A 17,557-nucleotide genomic window follows, 5' to 3' on the forward strand; every position below is an offset into this window, starting at 1 on the left:
GAAAACAAGAAATTGTTTTAAAACCAAGAACTGCTGAAAGATCATTGCATTTTGAAATCAAGCAACCTGACATTCATTGTCAGTTCTCTTTGCACAATTGAAGCTTCAGTTGAAGTGCAGTTTGCAGATGAGCTGCAGCTGTTGTGGCTGCATCTGGAGATTCAGCCTCTGTGATGACAGGATGGCTTGTAAAGGTGAATTCTGTCCTTTTTTTTGAGAACCGACATTGAAAGAGATGTGTCCAAAGCCCATTAAGTAGACAGTGTGTGACGCCTTGGGTTTTTATCAAGGTTGTACCAATAGAAACAGCATGATTGGGTGGAGTCAGGCTCCGATAGAGCCAAGGGTTTTGTTAAGCTTTCAGCAGGTCCTTGGGTCATGAAACTGTATGTGTAAGTTATTTCTTTTTTTCTCTCTGTCACAGCAAAAAGCTGGACTTCAGAACTGAGCTGAGAGAACTATGTATGAGATAAACTATTTTGCTGAATTTGCCTGTGCCAAAGGCATGTATATTGGTTGGCACTATATTTGGATTAATTGTTGTTTGTTTGTTAAATAATCTGTTATTCTATTTCATTTTCCAATAGAGTTAATTTATTACAATTCTTCTTTGTCTTGTGTGTATTTTCACTACAGGGTAAGAATAAAGTGTATTTGGCTTAAAACCAAGTAGTGTGACCAATTTAATTTCATGTGGAACACAGCAACTTACACTTGTCTTTCAATAAGAGAGACATTAGGGTCTAGGCTACCTCCATGTTATATTTGAAGGGGGTTTGGTCCAATCCATAATACCTCTAATATGTAACTGATTGGTCTGTGGACTAGTAACCATTTAATGATAACATAGGTCTTCTGCTGCTAACAATTATGGGAATTATTCTCAGCTATGTGAGCAGCTTGTGGTTGTGAACAACAGAGAGAGAAGCCATCAGACATTCACCAAGTCAGGAGATCTCTCTGTTCTCTGCCGTAAAAGCCACTTTACACGCATAAAACTGGTTTATATGTTTAAGCCTGGGAGTCTCTGGAGAAGGAACACGTGGTGTCTCCCAACACCCTCGGGTTGTTCAGGGAGAGGAAGGCACCACAGGCAGTTGAGTGTTTTATTTCCCCCTCCAACTCTGTTTTGATTCAATCCCTGCACTCTCCGTCACTTTTTTGATCACACAGTATTGCCTTTTGATGAAAAGGGCATTGCTTGTTACTGGGCACTCTGGTGTTTCTTTTCTTCCTGGTGGTGGGAAATGAATAAAGATGTGTACACCAGTTGTCTTTCACTGTGTCTCACAGCTTTACACACTCCAGGCAGTAGTATGGGGTGGGAAGAAATTAAAAAGAAAAAAAACAATAAAGCTGGTTTATCTTCACTTCAGCAGTTGAAAGCTGAGACTATTCTGAAACCTGTGTCTCTCCTGTGACATAAGATATTGGTCATGCTTATCTATGTTAAAGAATCTAACTGATATTTATGCAGCTCATTATTGTGAACAATTGTTACTTTCCTCAGACAGATAAATAGCTGGGGCAGGGTTGTGCAATCCTCTGTTGTCGAGTGCCTTGCCTCAAGTGATCTGTGTTAAGATGGAATTGAGATCTTTATACCCTCAGGTCACATGCTATGATGCCACAATAGTATCATCAGCATGCTTCTTATGACCTTGCTCAGTTCTGATTTATAACCACAATTTAATATGAAAACACCAAAAGCATCACCAACAATTAAAATGTTAATCATTTTATATTTGAACAGGTTTAAAGTTTCCATTGTTCCCAGTGACCTGTTGCTTGAATTCATTGAGGTCCCTAAATTGATTTTGGACTTTCTGGAAGAATCGTCGGTATGGCTTCATACTCAAGCTTGCCATTTTCCAACACCTTCAGCGATGCCCCATTCCTGGTCTGATCCCTGACAAGCTGCAAGAATCCCTCTGCAATGTGTGTAGGCCTGTAAAAGTCAGATGGTGATCATGAGCAAACATCCTGTTTGTTTAAAATATCCTGCCATCGGAACACAATCCCTTCCAGTGTGTTAAGGCAGCACATGACTAGGACATCTACCCAATCCTGGAGGATCTAACTCGCAGGGTTGATGAAGGAGAAACAGCCAACATCATTGATTTCCAGTCGACATTCCCAGTTGGTTTGCATATCTCATCATTCTGCAGACTCATCAAATCAAACATGCAAATTCTCAGGTTAATGCTGAAGATTCAGAAATCAATCTGTGATATTTTGCGGATACCACACCAATCATTTCTGTCAGATATTCCTCTACAAATGCTCCATGTAGACATGCTGAACACATTTTCACCCTATGAATTCCCACCCCGCTTCCTGATTATGTTCAAACTCACTTCAGAACTCCAAGGTTGGCTATCATCAGCTCAAGTTTCTCCTTGTGGTCAGGAGTCTTCACTGCTTTCAGATCTGTCAGAAGCTTAGTGTCGACGAAAACAGGACACAGCGCTTGTAATCGAACCCCATGCTTCTCAAGGCAGGTCAGCTGAAAGCAGAAACCTTGTAATGTCTCACACTCTTTGAGTTTTATAGAACTTTACAACTTCCTGACAGGAAGCTCTCAGATGTTAGTTTATGTGGAGTTTTGTGATGAGGGCCCATCCTGACTGCAGCAGACTGGGGGAAATCAGGAATCCAGTCCAAGTTCCTGGAAAGTGTTTGTGCTTTGTGTGAGGCTCACCTGAGAGGCAGCACAATTCAAACACATGTAACAATTAGGGTCATCAACACATTCAATCTGATTAGACTTGTCTCTCAAACCCATACCCTGGGTTCATCTTTAGTTGGGTGATATTAAACGCTTGGAGCAAGTCGACTTGCACATAGCCCCACAGCCTTTTACCAATAATCAATTTGTGGTGTGTCACCTGCCCTATGTATAATGATCTAACTGCCAGTGGAGAAAGTGTGGAATGGAGATGTTGGCGATCCGAGTGAAGAGTGTAATACAGGAAAGCACAGCCGGTCAGGCAGCATCCGAGGAGCAGAAGAATTGAAGTTTCGGGCTTAAGCCCTTCATCATCCCATTCACCTGATCTGCTGTGCTTTTCCAGCACTACACTCTTGATCTAACTGCCAGTGTCGATGAATGAGAACCAAGCAATATACTTGGATTTCACTGTCAAGGTATCATAAGAGTTCATGGGATTATGGGAAATATATTAACATGCATAAACATTTAGGAGGGAAAACCTTCATTTTTGAGTTGACAGACTGTGTCATTTGGACTGCCACAATGATCAGGGCTGGGGCCTCAGCTATTTGCACTCTATGTTAATGAATTTGGCAAAGTGACAGAGTATTATATCTACATTTGCTAGCCTTTCAAAGCTAGTCAAAAATGGCAGCTGTGAGGAGGTCAAAAAGCGGTTGTAATAAAGCTTAAGCAGTTTAAATAAAATTGTGTAACAAAGTGATGGATGAATTGTCATTTTATAAGTATGCACTTGTTCTCTTTCTTCAATTTTGTAGTCAAGCAGAATATTTTAAAAGGTAAGAAATTTGTAAAGGTTGATGTTTAGAGAGATTGGTGTGTACACATAAAAGGAAAACAATGTTTGCATGTGGGTCCAGCAAACATAAGCTCTCGTGATGGGCTTATGCCCAAAACATTGATTCTCCTGCTCCTCGGATGATGCCTGGCCTGCTGTGCTTTCCCAGCACCAAGCTCTCCTCCAGCAAACAACCAGGAAGGCAAACAGCATGTTGACCTTGATTGCAAGGAGGTTAGATGACAGGAATGAGGAAATCATTGGTGGAAGCATCGCTCATATCCACATTGTGTTTGACTAGAGGACCCTGTATCAGGGAGTTGGGGCTGTAGTTTTGAAAACCACTATGCACACTTTACTTCCAACTTCCAACCAACCCCCACCCCACAAGCTGCATCTCATCGACAGTCACCTCTATCTAGGGATCCATCCTCCTCCACACCCACATGGAGTATTGACAATACCCACCATTCCATTAATGGAGAGGAAGGCCTAAAGCTGATGACATTCAAGGTCAACATTGACAGAGTTTGGGGCACGAGGGTAATCAAGAGGTAGGGTGAGAAAATTAAGTCAAGGTGCTAACTGAGCTCTCTTCCTACTGAGGAGCAGGGCAAGCTTGAGGGACCATGTGGCCTGTCACTCGCTCTACAGCTGCTGCTTGTTCTGAGATTCTGCCAAGGTATTAGTGCGTTATTTATAGAGAAAACGTTTACTCTTTGCATTATAGAATAGCACTCACAGACAATGATGAAGTGAATCCTACTACTCCATACTTTGAGGCTGCGTAAACTGCTCCACGGAAGAAAGGAATCAGACCTGTTCACCATGAAATAGCAGAGAATTAGCTTCAAACACTCTATCAAACAGAAACATGTGAATATTTGGAAACGCTTTGGCATGGAAACAGGTCACCTAATTCATGTCAACATTTATTCCTTTCACGAAGAAAGAGTCCTGATTACATTTGCCAGTATTTATTGAATTTAAAATGTAAAGGAAAGCTTAGTAAGAAACTGTCAGTCATAAATAGCTTTTCTGAAAACAAAAAATGCTAGACATCATAGGAAGAGGCAGTAGGCATGGCGAGAGATCAGGCTAAGAATTAAGATTGCAAATCATTGACGACTGTTACTTTCCAATAAGGACAAAACATTCAGGTGTGGTCATGTACAAAGAAAATTCAAAGTAAGGCATATACTTGACACAGATCTCTTTATGAAGCAGCCCATTAATCCTTCATATTTAGCAAGACTTTAAAAAATACTTCTACAAGAGATACCTGTGGTCAGGAGGTGTGGTGAAGACCGTGAGAGGAATTTCACCCATGCAGCGTGCGTTATTTGTTTATGTCTTTTATAAATTAATTGCATTTTTTAGAGCTGTAAGTGTCTCTGTTATATCTTTGTCTATGTATATCCTGCTGTCTCCCAGAGACGTGCAATAACTGTGGTGGGCCTCTGATCAGACTTGTCCTGGAAAGTGAGGCTAGTGTAGATTCAGTATATTTTCGATAGTACAGACCCGATCGGGCAAAGAGCCTCTCCTGTTCGATGTGATTCTATGGACGATTAAACTGTTGCCACCAAATCCAATGAGGAACAAAGGAAAAACCTAAAGTGAGTTGAATGTAATCATCTTGAGATTGTGAGAGAATGGCTTGACGTGAATGACACTTGAAGGGGAGTTACAGAAGTTGAATGATGTTGTGAGTTGAATCAGATGACCGGCAGCTTCTGAGGAGGTTAAATGTCTTTTCCTTTGCTCTACATTTTGTGAAAAATCAGCTTTGCCCTTAATTGCATTTTGTCCAATGTGGATGCTTTCCAAAATCCTCAGGCAACACTTAGAATGTTCATTGGTAAAGTATTGTTACTTTGCTGACTTACCTGCAATGGAGGCGATATTAACAATCACTCCTCCGTTCCCTCCAGTCTCTTTACTCATGTGCTGTATTCCCAGATAGGTTCCTTTAATTACACTGACCTACAATACAAGCAACATAGGAATCATCAGGGAGCAGGCCATTCAGTTAATGTGAAAATACTGACATGTACAGACAGTTGGAAAATGCAGAGAGATGCATATGGATCGCAAGCTACATTCAAATTCACCCAGCAAGAGTACATTCAAGCATCAGCAGAACATAGAAAAATTCAGGTGCTAGTAGAATGATAAACAGTAAAATACTGTGGAAAAATGCAGGATTATTTGTGGAATGGGAAGTCTATTAAACAGGATGGACAAACTCGGGGTTGGTGACCTGGTTACTGGAAAAAATGATTGATCCATGAATGAGGAGGATATTCGGTGGAATGAGCAAATTGGTTACTGTGATGTGAAGATTGGTCAGTGGGTGGATCAACAGTTCATAAAATGAAATAGATCAATCAATGACTTGGTTAATGGAATGGATTTACAGTCCAGATCACATCAATGTGGTTAATTTTGAGCAAATCTGTTTATGAAGAAATATAATGAGCAAAGTGTACTGGGTTTTCCAGCACCACACTTTTTGACTCTTATCTGCAGTATCTGCAGTCCTCATTTTCTCCGAGTTGATTATATTAAATTGGCTGTGTTCGTAGTCCACTGACATCAACAGGAAATTGATTAGCAGACAGCTGACAGAGAGCAGGAATAAGGTTCACACAGTCTGGTGTGCACGATGTGATTGGTGATGGTGTTTTGCAGCAATTGGTCTCAAGCTTCAGCTATTCATCGCACTTGCCAATGAATTGGTTTTGAATTCATTCCTGGATGGAGTAGTCTTCACCCAGGAGAAAGTGAGGACTGCAGATGCTGGAGGTCAGAGCTGAAAATGTGTTGCTGGAAAAGTGCAGCAGGTCAGGCAGCATCCAAGGAGCAGGAGAATAGACATTTTGGGCATGAACCCTTCTACAGGAATGAGGAAAGTGTGCCAAGCAGGCAGAGTAAAAGGTAGGGAGGAGGGACTTAGGGGAAGGGGCGTTGGAAATGTGATAGGTGGAAGGAGGTTAAGGTGAGGGTGATAGGCCAGAGTGGGGTTGGGGGTGGAGAGGTCAGGAAGAAGATTGCAGGTTAGGAAGGTGGTGCTGAGTTTGAGGGTTGTGACTGAGACAAGGTGGGAGGAGGCAAAATGAGGAAACTGGAGAAATCTGAGTTCATTCCTTGTGGTTGAAGGGTTCCTAGGTGGAAGATGAGGCGCTCTTCCTCCAGCTGTCGTGTTGCTATGGTCTGACGATGGAGGAGTCCAAGGACCTGCATGTCCTTGGTGGAGTGGGAGGGGGAGTTGAGCCACGGGGTGGTTGTGTTGGTTGGTCCGGATGTCCCAGAGGTGCTCTCTGAAACGTTCCACAAGTAGGCGGCCTGTCTCTCCAAATTAGAGGAGGCCACATTGGGTGCAGCGGATGCAGTAAATGATGTGTGTGGAGGTGCAGGTGAATTTGTGGTGGATATGGAAGGATCCCTTGGGGCCTTGGAGGGATGTGACGGGGGGAGGTGTGGGCGCAAGTTTTGCTTTTCTTGCGGTTGCAGGGGGCGGTGCCGGGAGTGGGGGTTGGGTTGGTGGGGGGTGTGGGCCTGATGAGGGAGTCACGGAAGGAGTGGTCTTTTCAGAACGCTGATAGCAGAGGGGAGGGAAATATACCTGGTGGTGGGATCCGTTTGGAGGTGGCGGAAATGACGAAGGATGATACGGTGTATATGGAGGTTGGTGGGGTGGTAGGTGAGGACCAGTGGGGTTCTGTCCTGGTGTCCTGGACTCCTCCATCACCAGACCATAGCAACACGACTGCTGGAGGAAGAGCGCCTCATCTTCTCCCTACAAACCCTTCAACGACAAGGAATGAACTCAGATTTCACCAGTTTCCTCATTTCCCCTCCCCCCACCTTGTCTCAGCCCCAACCCTCGAACTCAGCATCACTTTCCTAACCTGCAATCTTCTACCTGCCTTGCATTTGGATGTTGTGAATGTTACTTGCCACATATCAGACCAAGTCTGGATGTTGTTCAAGCCTTGCTGTATATGGATACTGAATTTTCCACCATACTAAACTGAAAGGGAATGAATTGTCCACTATTTTTTTTAGGTACAGTTTTGATGCAGCAGCATACGAAGGAGATTGTAATGATCAAAAGTAGATTGTTCAGGAATGTGCCAGGAAGTTGTAATAACTGAATCATAACTATCCGTTAACAGACCACAGCCCTCCGACACCTTCATGGGTAATTCCCTGTTCCACTGGCACAACAGATGACTTCACAGAACCCAAGCCTACACTTCAGAATTTCTTCACGTTGTGGGAAATGTCACAAGAACATAAAACTACAAGCAGATATATGCCATCAGCTGAAAAAATGTCTTCTGCTGTTCTATAAGAACAGTTAAAATCTTCCAAATCAATGGAAATAGCACAATCTGCAACATCTATTCCAAGCCACTGCTGTCGTGACTTGGAAATATATCACTGTTTCTTGAGTGTCGCTGGGTCTCAATCCTGGAATTCCTGCTCTAATGGCATTGTGGATGGACCTAAAGATCATCAACTGCACAATGTAATAAGGAGCCCTCCACCACCTTCTCAAATATCCATAGGCGCCTTCACCTACATCTCATGAGTAAATTAAAAAATTGTCATGATGTGAGCTCAACAAAATCAAGGGAAATTATTGCTGGTTATCGGTTTCCGTCCTTTTTTACATATTTCTCTCGCTCATCCCATTCTCTCAACACTCTCAGATGACTGCACATCCATGATAAAGATAACTTGATCTGAGATAAAGAAAGATTCCGAACATTCTGGGTAAGGACTTCCATGTACATCATTGGTTAGTGGTAGCTAGAATCTTGGGGTTTCACAAGAGTGTCTCCATCATTGGCAAGAGATTGTGTTGTGACACCATCGTTGTCAGATAGAGATACTTCTGGTAGTGAGGGACTGAAGATGTAACCTAATTATCCTCAGCCTCAGCAACCTGCCAGAGGAGTGCAGACTATTGCATTCTATTGAATCAAGGATGTCATTGGAACCATCCATTGCTGACTACTACATTGATTTATGGAATGAGGCCTTAAAAACATCGTCTCCAAGCTCAACCACATCCCAGTTTCAAGAAGTGTTAATTAATGTGCTCACATAAATCACAATTAATAAACAATGTACAATTAACACAAACCAGGTTTATACTGAGGCAGTTCTCCCAGTGTTGCTCATCAAAGATCCCTGCATTGTTGCATACTATATCCAATTTCTGAAATTTTTCAAGAGTTTTGGTGAAACAATCTGCAAAAGACAGTAAATGGAGTTGATTATCAAAGTTTGCAATGTCTGTGACCAAGCATACCAACACTAAGCACATTCCTCAGAATGACTCATTCAGTCACTGAGTCACAGATAGCTGCAGCAGAGAAACAAGCCCTTCAGTGCACCATATCTGTGCTGACCAACAAACGCCAAACTATGTTAATCCCATTGGCCTGCACTTGGTCCATAACTTGCTTTGCTCTAGCATTTCAAGTACTCATTCAGATGCTTCTTATATATTTCAAGAGCACCTGACTCCATCATCCTCTCAACCAGTGCATTCCATATTTCCACCAGCCTCTGAGAGGAAATTTCATTCCTCAGGTCTTCTGGAAAACACTTACTCCTCACTTTATGCTTTCGACGTTTGGTCTGAGATACATCTGTGATGGGGAGGAAGATTTCATGGCCTCCCTGTCGTTGCCACCAAAGGTTTGTATACCTAATTCAGATCACCCCCCAAACTTCTCTGCTGCAGGGAAAATAATCCCTTCCAATATGATCTCTCCCTATAATGAGGCTTTTCATCCCATTTGTCAGATGTTTCATTATCGAGGATGATCTATTCATGCAAACAATTGGTGAATTTTTCCATCTTTGCCTCGGGAAATGTGGTTGACCAAAGACGAGACAGAACTTTTTCACTGAACCCTCTTGATGCTGAATCAAAATGTTTGGAGATTGGCAGTGCATGGAATGGGAAGAATGCTCCCAGCATGCTTCCTGTTGCCCACAGTCAGCAATCATCAAAATCCTGAAATAAAACCTGTAGATTTACAAAAATCACCTCCTCTCCTCCATGCATACACCTGGAATATGGTAATTGTGTGCAACATCAAACCATTGAGGAGCATCTTTGTTTCCTAGCAAGAGGCAACAGGCTTTTAATCTTTGACCAGAACTGGATAGACTCTGAGAACCATTATCAGGAGAAATGAGACACTAAAGTAGAACATGTACTCACTACCAGGACACTAAACCAGGACCATCTGAACCAAGACCTACACATGAAGCATGTTCTTAGACGACAAGGGTCTAAAGAAGGATCCCTTGGACTGAGATCCTCGACCAGGAGCACTGAGACCCTCAAACCGAGGAAAATGAAAAAGCTGAGCAGTATCAATTGGTGTCTGAGCACAGACTGAGTATTGAATTCTGGAATCTGTGCTCCCAGTGAAGCATCCCATTTCTATATAGATATTTGCTCCCTGTTCTGAGGGCACAGTTTTTAGTTGTAAATGCATTCTTGTGCTCCTTTTCGGCACATGGAAGGTTATCCTCAATGCTGTACTGATTATATTTAATCATATTGCAGTGTATAAGCTTACTAATGCCAACAATGTAACTCCCATTCACACTCACTCCAGCTGATTATTACACCCACTGGTTGCAGCCAAGTGTCTGTTAAGAAACCAGTCAGTCAGATTGAACAAGTCAGTGGCATGTTGATAAAATTAGTGTTTGAATTGATACCTTTCAGCTGATTCTCAGATGTTACATCACATGGAAGGAACAAAATATTCTCAGCTCCATAGGTCTGTCCAAAGGCAGCTTTGGTAGCTTCCCCTCTGGGTACACTGATATCCAACAGACTCACCTAAAGGACGAAAACATGGTTGAGTCCGCAAGTAAACATGTGGGTTGGTCAATGTGTCTGAGGAGAGCTTGGGTCAGTCAACGGCTCATTTCAGACACTCTTTCCAACTCTGACCAGACAATTGGAAACTACACACTCAAACTCTTCTGATATTTTCTGAATGCACCCCTGATGGACGATCCTTCAGCACTGATTTGTTGCAGCATTCCTCAGAGGACATAGTGCAGAGATTTTCCCTTACTGTGGCATGAGCTTCTGGATTAGAATGAGTAAAGAGGTCAGTTGACCAAAAGCTTCTTCAAAAGCAACAGTGGAAGAAGAAGGTGTGTAGATGTAACATCATTGTGTTATTAACCCAGGGGAGCAGTGTAATTCTCAAGGGATACGGGTTCAAATGGCACCTCGTGAGCTGGTGGTGTTTTAAAGTTAGGAGGTGACCTGATGGAGGTGTAATAGCTTCTGAGAGGCATGGACTGGATGGATATCAAGTATCTGTTCCTCTAAGGTGAAGGGTCAGTAATAAGGGGCATTCTGTTAAAATGAAATGCAGAAGATTGAGAGGAGATTTGAGGAAGGTTTTTGCTTTGACCGAGAGCATGGTGGAGATCCAGGCTGCATGCGCTGGAGGTTGGTTGATACGCGGAATCTCGCAACTTTTAATAAGTACTTGAATGAGGTCTTGAAATGGGAAAATATTCAAGGCTGTGGGCCAAGTGCTGGCGAGTGGGGTAACTGTAGGTTTAATGTAGTTTTTATCAGAGGAGTCCTGATGAGTCTAAGGGCCTCTTCTGTTCAGTGAGAATCTATGATTCTGTCATAAGTAAGCAAGTGTGTAATGTATAAGTGGTATTTGGGGAAGGGTGTGTGTAATATACAGATTAAGAAGTAGGATGGCAGCAAGGTAAATAGGTCAGGAGTTGTGCCAGAGGATTAGTTGACTACTGGGGGGCTAATCAGGTCATGTTAGGAGTCGGTGACAGGCTAGTTGTTGGATGTGAAGGGGAAGCTTGGTTGGGTGGTCAATGTGAATGAGTGGTGTTCAGTTGTATTGTTCTTCGGGAGTTGTAAGACTTTACTGTCAGATATTTCCAGTGTAATTATCTATACATGTAATGTGACACAACCAAATTTTGCGGCATGAAATCCAAGCTTTTTGTGGAGATGTGGGTGTTGCTGGCTCGGCCACCATAGCCTGGTCCTATTTGCCCTTGAGGAGGTGGTGATGAGCAGCTTTCTTGAACCACTAGTGTGCACCGTCTGTGGTTTAACCCACAATGCCATTAGGGAGGGAGCTGCAGGGTTTTGATCCAAAGGCGGAACAGTGATATCTTTCCAAGTCAGCATGTGAGTGGCTCGGTGGGAAGCTTTCACGTTTAGTGTTCTCATATATCTGCTGCCCTTATCCTTTGAGATAGAAGTCATCAAAGATTTGGAAGGTACTGTTCAAGGATGCTTGGTGAACTGCTGCAGGGCATTTTATTTTTTGCACACACTGCTGCTTCTGAGCGTCAGTTGTGGAAGGATTCAATGCTTGTGGTTGTAACGCCAATCAAGTGGGCTGTTTTGTCCTGGATGGTGTCAAGCTTCTTGAGTGTTGCTGGAGCTACTCCCATCCAGGCCAGTTGGGAGCATTCTATCACACTCCTGACTTGTGCCTTGTACTTAATGGTCATGCTTTGGGGATTCAAGGGGTGAGTTACTCATCACTGTATTCTTACCTTCTGATCTGCTCTTGTTGGCATTGTCTTTATGCCTCAGGTCCAGTTGAGTTTCTGGCCAATGTTAATCCTAAAGATAGTGGGGGATTCAATGATAGTGACACCACAGAAATCAAGGGATGGTAGTTAGATTGTATGTTATCAGTGATGGCCTGCATTCATGTGAAGAGATTATCACTGCCCAAGCCAGGATTTATTGCCCATCCCTAATTGTCCAAAGGGTAGATAAGCATCAATCAGAGTTCTGTGGATCTCAAGTCAAATGTAGGACAGGCCAGGTAAGGATGGTAGTTGCCTTCCCTAAAGGACATTATTGACTCAGATGGGCTTTTCCGACAATCGAGAATGGATTCATGATCATCATTAGATTCTTAGTTTCAGATATATGTTGAATTCAAACTCTACCAACTGCTGTGGCGTGTTTTGAACCTGGGTCCCCAGAATATTATATGGATCTCTGGATGAGCAGTCCAGCGATTACACCACGAGGCCATTGCCTCCCCATAATGGTCATAATCTAGCATTTTTGTGGCACCAACGTTACTGGCCCTTTGTTAATCCAAGCCTGGATCTCATCCAGCTTTGTTTGCCTTTGAACATGGACTGCGTTAGTATTTGAGGAGTCTCGATTGATGCTGAACATTGTGCAATCATGAATGAATTGATGTAACCTCACGTTACTTTATGGTAAGAAAGAGTAAAATTAAGTGAAAAAGTTTTCTCCTGATACCATGATCCCGCACCATTTTTTACTGTTTCTCGAATAAGAAAAATAGAAAGCCATTTGTCAAATAGAGTTCATCAGTCCTGAGCCAGCTCACCTTCGGAGAACATGTCCATTTCTGAACGTATGATAGAGGGGAGGTCATTGGTCATTATGAAGCAGCTGAGATGTTTAGTCCAGAACATCTCCAACATGTTCAATAAGGACCCTGTCGTGATGCAGTGATTGTATTTACAGCCATGAACTGAGAAACCTGGGCTCAAGTTGCACCGATGTTAGAGGGGTGTAATAACGACTCTCAACAGTTCAAAAGGGAAAAATGGATGCTAGATATTCAGTCATGTATTCTGTATGATTGGTTGATAACATGAAATGAATGATGTGTTGGTGCTGGTGTTGAACCGATGTGGATAAAGTCAGAAGTCACACAATACCAGGTTAGTTCACCTGACGAAGGAGCACTGCTCTGAAAGTGTGTGATTTCGAATAATCATTTTGGACTATAACCTGGTGTTGTGTGACATTTGATTAAACCTATGAGCGAGATTTATTTCTCTTGACATTGCAGTTATTTATTCTTCTTAAAGCAAAGCAATTTTATATAGAGTGGAAGAAAACCACACTGATTGTGTGATGATGCTGAGTGACAACAGTGAACAACAAATTAACCAAGTTAGCAATAAAAAGGAAGCAAGACAAGAACATACCTCTCCATGGGACCATATAATCACCAGTTTGCAACAAGTTGTCAAAGCTCCAAGACATCATATCAAAGTTGAATAATTAATTTTGTTAACAGTTATGTTAAATGAATGTATGCTCACTGAATTGACTTCATTTGCTTCCATACAATTATCTGTTTGTGATTGGTTTTCTTTGCAGACGATGTATCATAAAGGATCATACCTTTAAAGGATGTGCATATGATGTCAGCATTGTATCTGCATGTGGCCTGTACTTACAAAGTTTTCAGGCTCCATCTTGCAGAGCTCTGTCCTCTTACAGCATAACAAGCTGAGAAAAGCATGAGATCAGAATACATCTGACGGACATGGCTTAGGGCCAGCCACACTAATCATTCACTGAAGCTTCCAACATTTTTTGGGACAACAAACAGCTTCTGACTATTACAGCTCAAATTAACTAGAAAGCCTGTTGTATGAGAACTGGCCATTCCCATTCAAGCTGCTTCCATTGTTGTAACTTTTCAAAGACACCTAAAGACCTCCTAAGGTGTTCATTTGGGCTCTCACCAGTACCTTAAACTTTACAAACTCTTTTCAGAAAAAACACAGGACAAGAAAACCTTATTAAAGTGAAAGCGTTGTCTCATGGGACGGCACATTGCAGTGGACATTGGTGAGGCCACGTTTGGAATGCTGTGTTCAGTTCTTGTCTCCCTGCTCAATGAAAGAAGCTGTTAAACTTGAAAGGAAGCAGAAAAGATTGACAAGTGTGTTGCCAGATCTGGAAAGTTTGAGTTGGACGGAGAGGCTGAATGGGCTCGTGCTTTTCTCCCGAGAGCACAGGAGGCTGAGGGGCGACCTTTTTAGAGGCTTTTAAAATCATGAGGGGTATGGGTAGAGTGAATATGCAAGATTATTTCCTTCGGGTGGTGTAGTCCAAAACTAGAGGAGAAAGGTCTAAGGTGAGAGGGGGAAGATTTAACAATCACCTAAGGACCGACTTTTTCATAAAGAGGGTGATGTTTGTATGGAACGAGCTGCCAGAGAAGGCGATAAAAGGAAGTGCAATTAACTCATTTTGAAGACTTTTGGACAGGTTCACAAAGAGGAATTGTTTAGAATGATGTGGTGAAAATCTCGCAAGTGGGAGGAGGTCAAATTGGAACGTCTGTATGGTCGGGAGGGAATGGAGTGAAGGGTCAGTTTCTGAGCTGTGTGAGTCTATAACTTTACACCGGTCATTGTTGCTGAGAGGATGTAGGTGTTCTGCAAAGCAGTTACCCAGTCTGCGCTTTGTTTCTCCAGTGGAGCGGAGACTGTATTGTGAGCAGTGAATACTGTAGACTAAATGGAGTGAAGTGCAGGTAAAGTGCTGCTTCACCTGGAACTTGTGCCAGGAGCATGAGATAGTGAGGAAGGGGGATGGAGATGGGCAGGGGTTACACTTTCTGCCATTGCATACTTACTCGCAGGTAATTCATGTAAATTGCTGGAATATCGTTTTCACTGCACTTCAGTTCCAATTTAAAATATTATTATTCAAACTAGCTTATGTGCACCACTCGCTCCAGATTAATCGTCAGGTTAACACAAACTGCTGCATTTCTGAACACACTGCCTGGGCAATTATTGTCTTTCTTTGCACGAGGAAATTGACAGGAATGATTCAAGCAGAATTGTTACCTTAGCGCCGTTCTTCAGGAGGATTTCAGCAATTGCTTTCCCGATGCCTTGGGCAGCGCCAGTCACCAGCGCAACTTTCCCCTGGAGCTCCATCGTAGCACTGACGGTGGACTTTAGCGATTTGCCCCTGGACTTTATGAAGAGTTTGCAGTTAACTTGTTATGAGTAAATATTTGCGTGATCTGCTGATATTTACCTACCCAAAGAAAGAGGACAAACTCCAATGTCTAATCAGTTTCCTCTCCATTCCTTCATGGTTTTGCACCACTCTGATAATCTGTCACCCTCTCACTTTCTCGCACCCTCACATTTCTAGTTCATGGCTAGCATCCACATTATGGATTGGAATAGGTCCTCAGCCTTTAAACCAAGCAGCGTTTGACTGGGGAAAGGACTGTCATATCTGAGTTCACTCTGCCTGTACCCCCTACCCAGCACACAGGCAGGGAGCTGTCATAACAGGACCCATCCCCTTCACTTTGAAGAACTACGAAATGTGGATTTGTGAAAAGGATGGTGGGGATCTAGGAGGGCTTGTTTGGGGTGAACAGATTGTCAATTACCATGGCCCATTTCTTCGAGGGGACCTCACCCTTACTGTGGTGACTGCTTTATGCTCAAATGTGTTTGCAAAAAATACCCACTATGCTCTGGGTGCTCACTCCTACGATTACATCCAAATCCTTTATATAAATGAGAATAGGAGTGGAAACAAAACCGATCCTTCAGGCACACCACTGGGGACAGGCCTCCACTCTGAAAGGCATCCCTCCATCAACAATCTCTGTATTTTACCTTTGAGTGATTTCTGTATCAAAATAGATGGTTCTACCTGTATTCCATTAGATCTAGCCATGCCAGCCTATCTCCCATGAGGAAGCCTGTCAAGGTGTTGTTGATGGCTGTGGTATGCGACAAGGGGTTTTCTGCTGGGAGTGGTGCAAGGAAAGCTGTTATTTGTAATTTATATGAATGATTTAATTGAAACTGTGGTTTGTCAGCTTTGTAATTTTACTGATTACATGAAAGTTAATGGAGTTGTAGAAAGCTGTCAAAGGACAGAGCAGGATATAGATCAGTTGTAAAGTTGAGTAGAGAAATGGCAGATGGAACTTAATCTAGACAAGTTCTGGTGGCCACACAATAGAAAAGATCTGGACAGTGTGGAGTGGGTGAAAAAGAAGCTTACCAGGATAATGACTGGATTGTATTGTATTTGTTCAAAGGTAGGGTTGGACAAAATTCATTTTTTTCAAGTGTGTGGGAGGCTGAGGGCGACTTCATAGATGTATGTAAAATATGTACTCTGTTGTACAATTTACATTTGAAAACAAGAAATTGTTTTAAAACCAAGAACTGCTGAAAGATCATTGCATTTTGAAATCAAGCAACCTGACATTCATTGTCAGTTCTCTTTGCACAATTGAAGCTTCAGTTGAAGTGCAGTTTGCAGATGAGCTGCAGCTGTTGTGGCTGCATCTGGAGATTCAGCCTCTGTGATGACAGGATGGCTTGTAAAGGTGAATTCTGTCCTTTTTTTTGAGAACCGACATTGAAAGAGATGTGTCCAAAGCCCATTAAGTAGACAGTGTGTGACGCCTTGGGTTTTTATCAAGGTTGTACCAATAGAAACAGCATGATTGGGTGGAGTCAGGCTCCGATAGAGCCAAGGGTTTTGTTAAGCTTTCAGCAGGTCCTTGGGTCATGAAACTGTATGTGTAAGTTATTTCTTTTTTTCTCTCTGTCACAGCAAAAAGCTGGACTTCAGAACTGAGCTGAGAGAACTATGTATGAGATAAACTATTTTGCTGAATTTGCCTGTGCCAAAGGCATGTATATTGGTTGGCACTATATTTGGATTAATTGTTGTTTGTTTGTTAAATAATCTGTTATTCTATTTCATTTTCCAATAGAGTTAATTTATTACAATTCTTCTTTGTCTTGTGTGTATTTTCACTACAGGGTAAGAATAAAGTGTATTTGGCTTAAAACCAAGTAGTGTGACCAATTTAATTTCATGTGGAACACAGCAACTTACACTTGTCTTTCAATAAGAGAGACATTAGGGTCTAGGCTACCTCCATGTTATATTTGAAGGGGGTTTGGTCCAATCCATAATACCTCTAATATGTAACTGATTGGTCTGTGGACTAGTAACCATTTAATGATAACATAGGTCTTCTGCTGCTAACAATTATGGGAATTATTCTCAGCTATGTGAGCAGCTTGTGGTTGTGAACAACAGAGAGAGAAGCCATCAGACATTCACCAAGTCAGGAGATCTCTCTGTTCTCTGCCGTAAAAGCCACTTTACACGCATAAAACTGGTTTATATGTTTAAGCCTGGGAGT

The 17,557-nt window shown here is 42.4% G+C and overlaps 1 protein-coding gene across 1 annotated transcript; it reads right to left on the reverse strand.

Annotated features, from left to right (window-relative positions):
- Window positions 1–1,722: 1,722 nt before the first annotated feature.
- On the reverse strand, window positions 1,723–15,340 carry LOC140491931 (15-hydroxyprostaglandin dehydrogenase [NAD(+)]-like). The gene is made up of 7 exons (XM_072590407.1): window positions 15,207–15,340; window positions 10,272–10,395; window positions 8,671–8,777; window positions 5,402–5,498; window positions 4,255–4,331; window positions 2,358–2,506; window positions 1,723–1,948 (listed from the first exon to the last, which is right to left on the reverse strand). The coding sequence occupies exons 1-7, from the start codon at window positions 15,297–15,299 to the stop codon at window positions 1,807–1,809; spliced, it is 789 nt and encodes a 262-aa protein (XP_072446508.1). The 5' UTR covers window positions 15,300–15,340; the 3' UTR covers window positions 1,723–1,806.
- Between the last annotated feature and the right edge of the window lie 2,217 nt (window positions 15,341–17,557).

This window comes from Chiloscyllium punctatum, chromosome 20, assembly GCF_047496795.1.
Source record: "Chiloscyllium punctatum isolate Juve2018m chromosome 20, sChiPun1.3, whole genome shotgun sequence".
Taxonomy (NCBI): domain Eukaryota; kingdom Metazoa; phylum Chordata; class Chondrichthyes; order Orectolobiformes; family Hemiscylliidae; genus Chiloscyllium; species Chiloscyllium punctatum.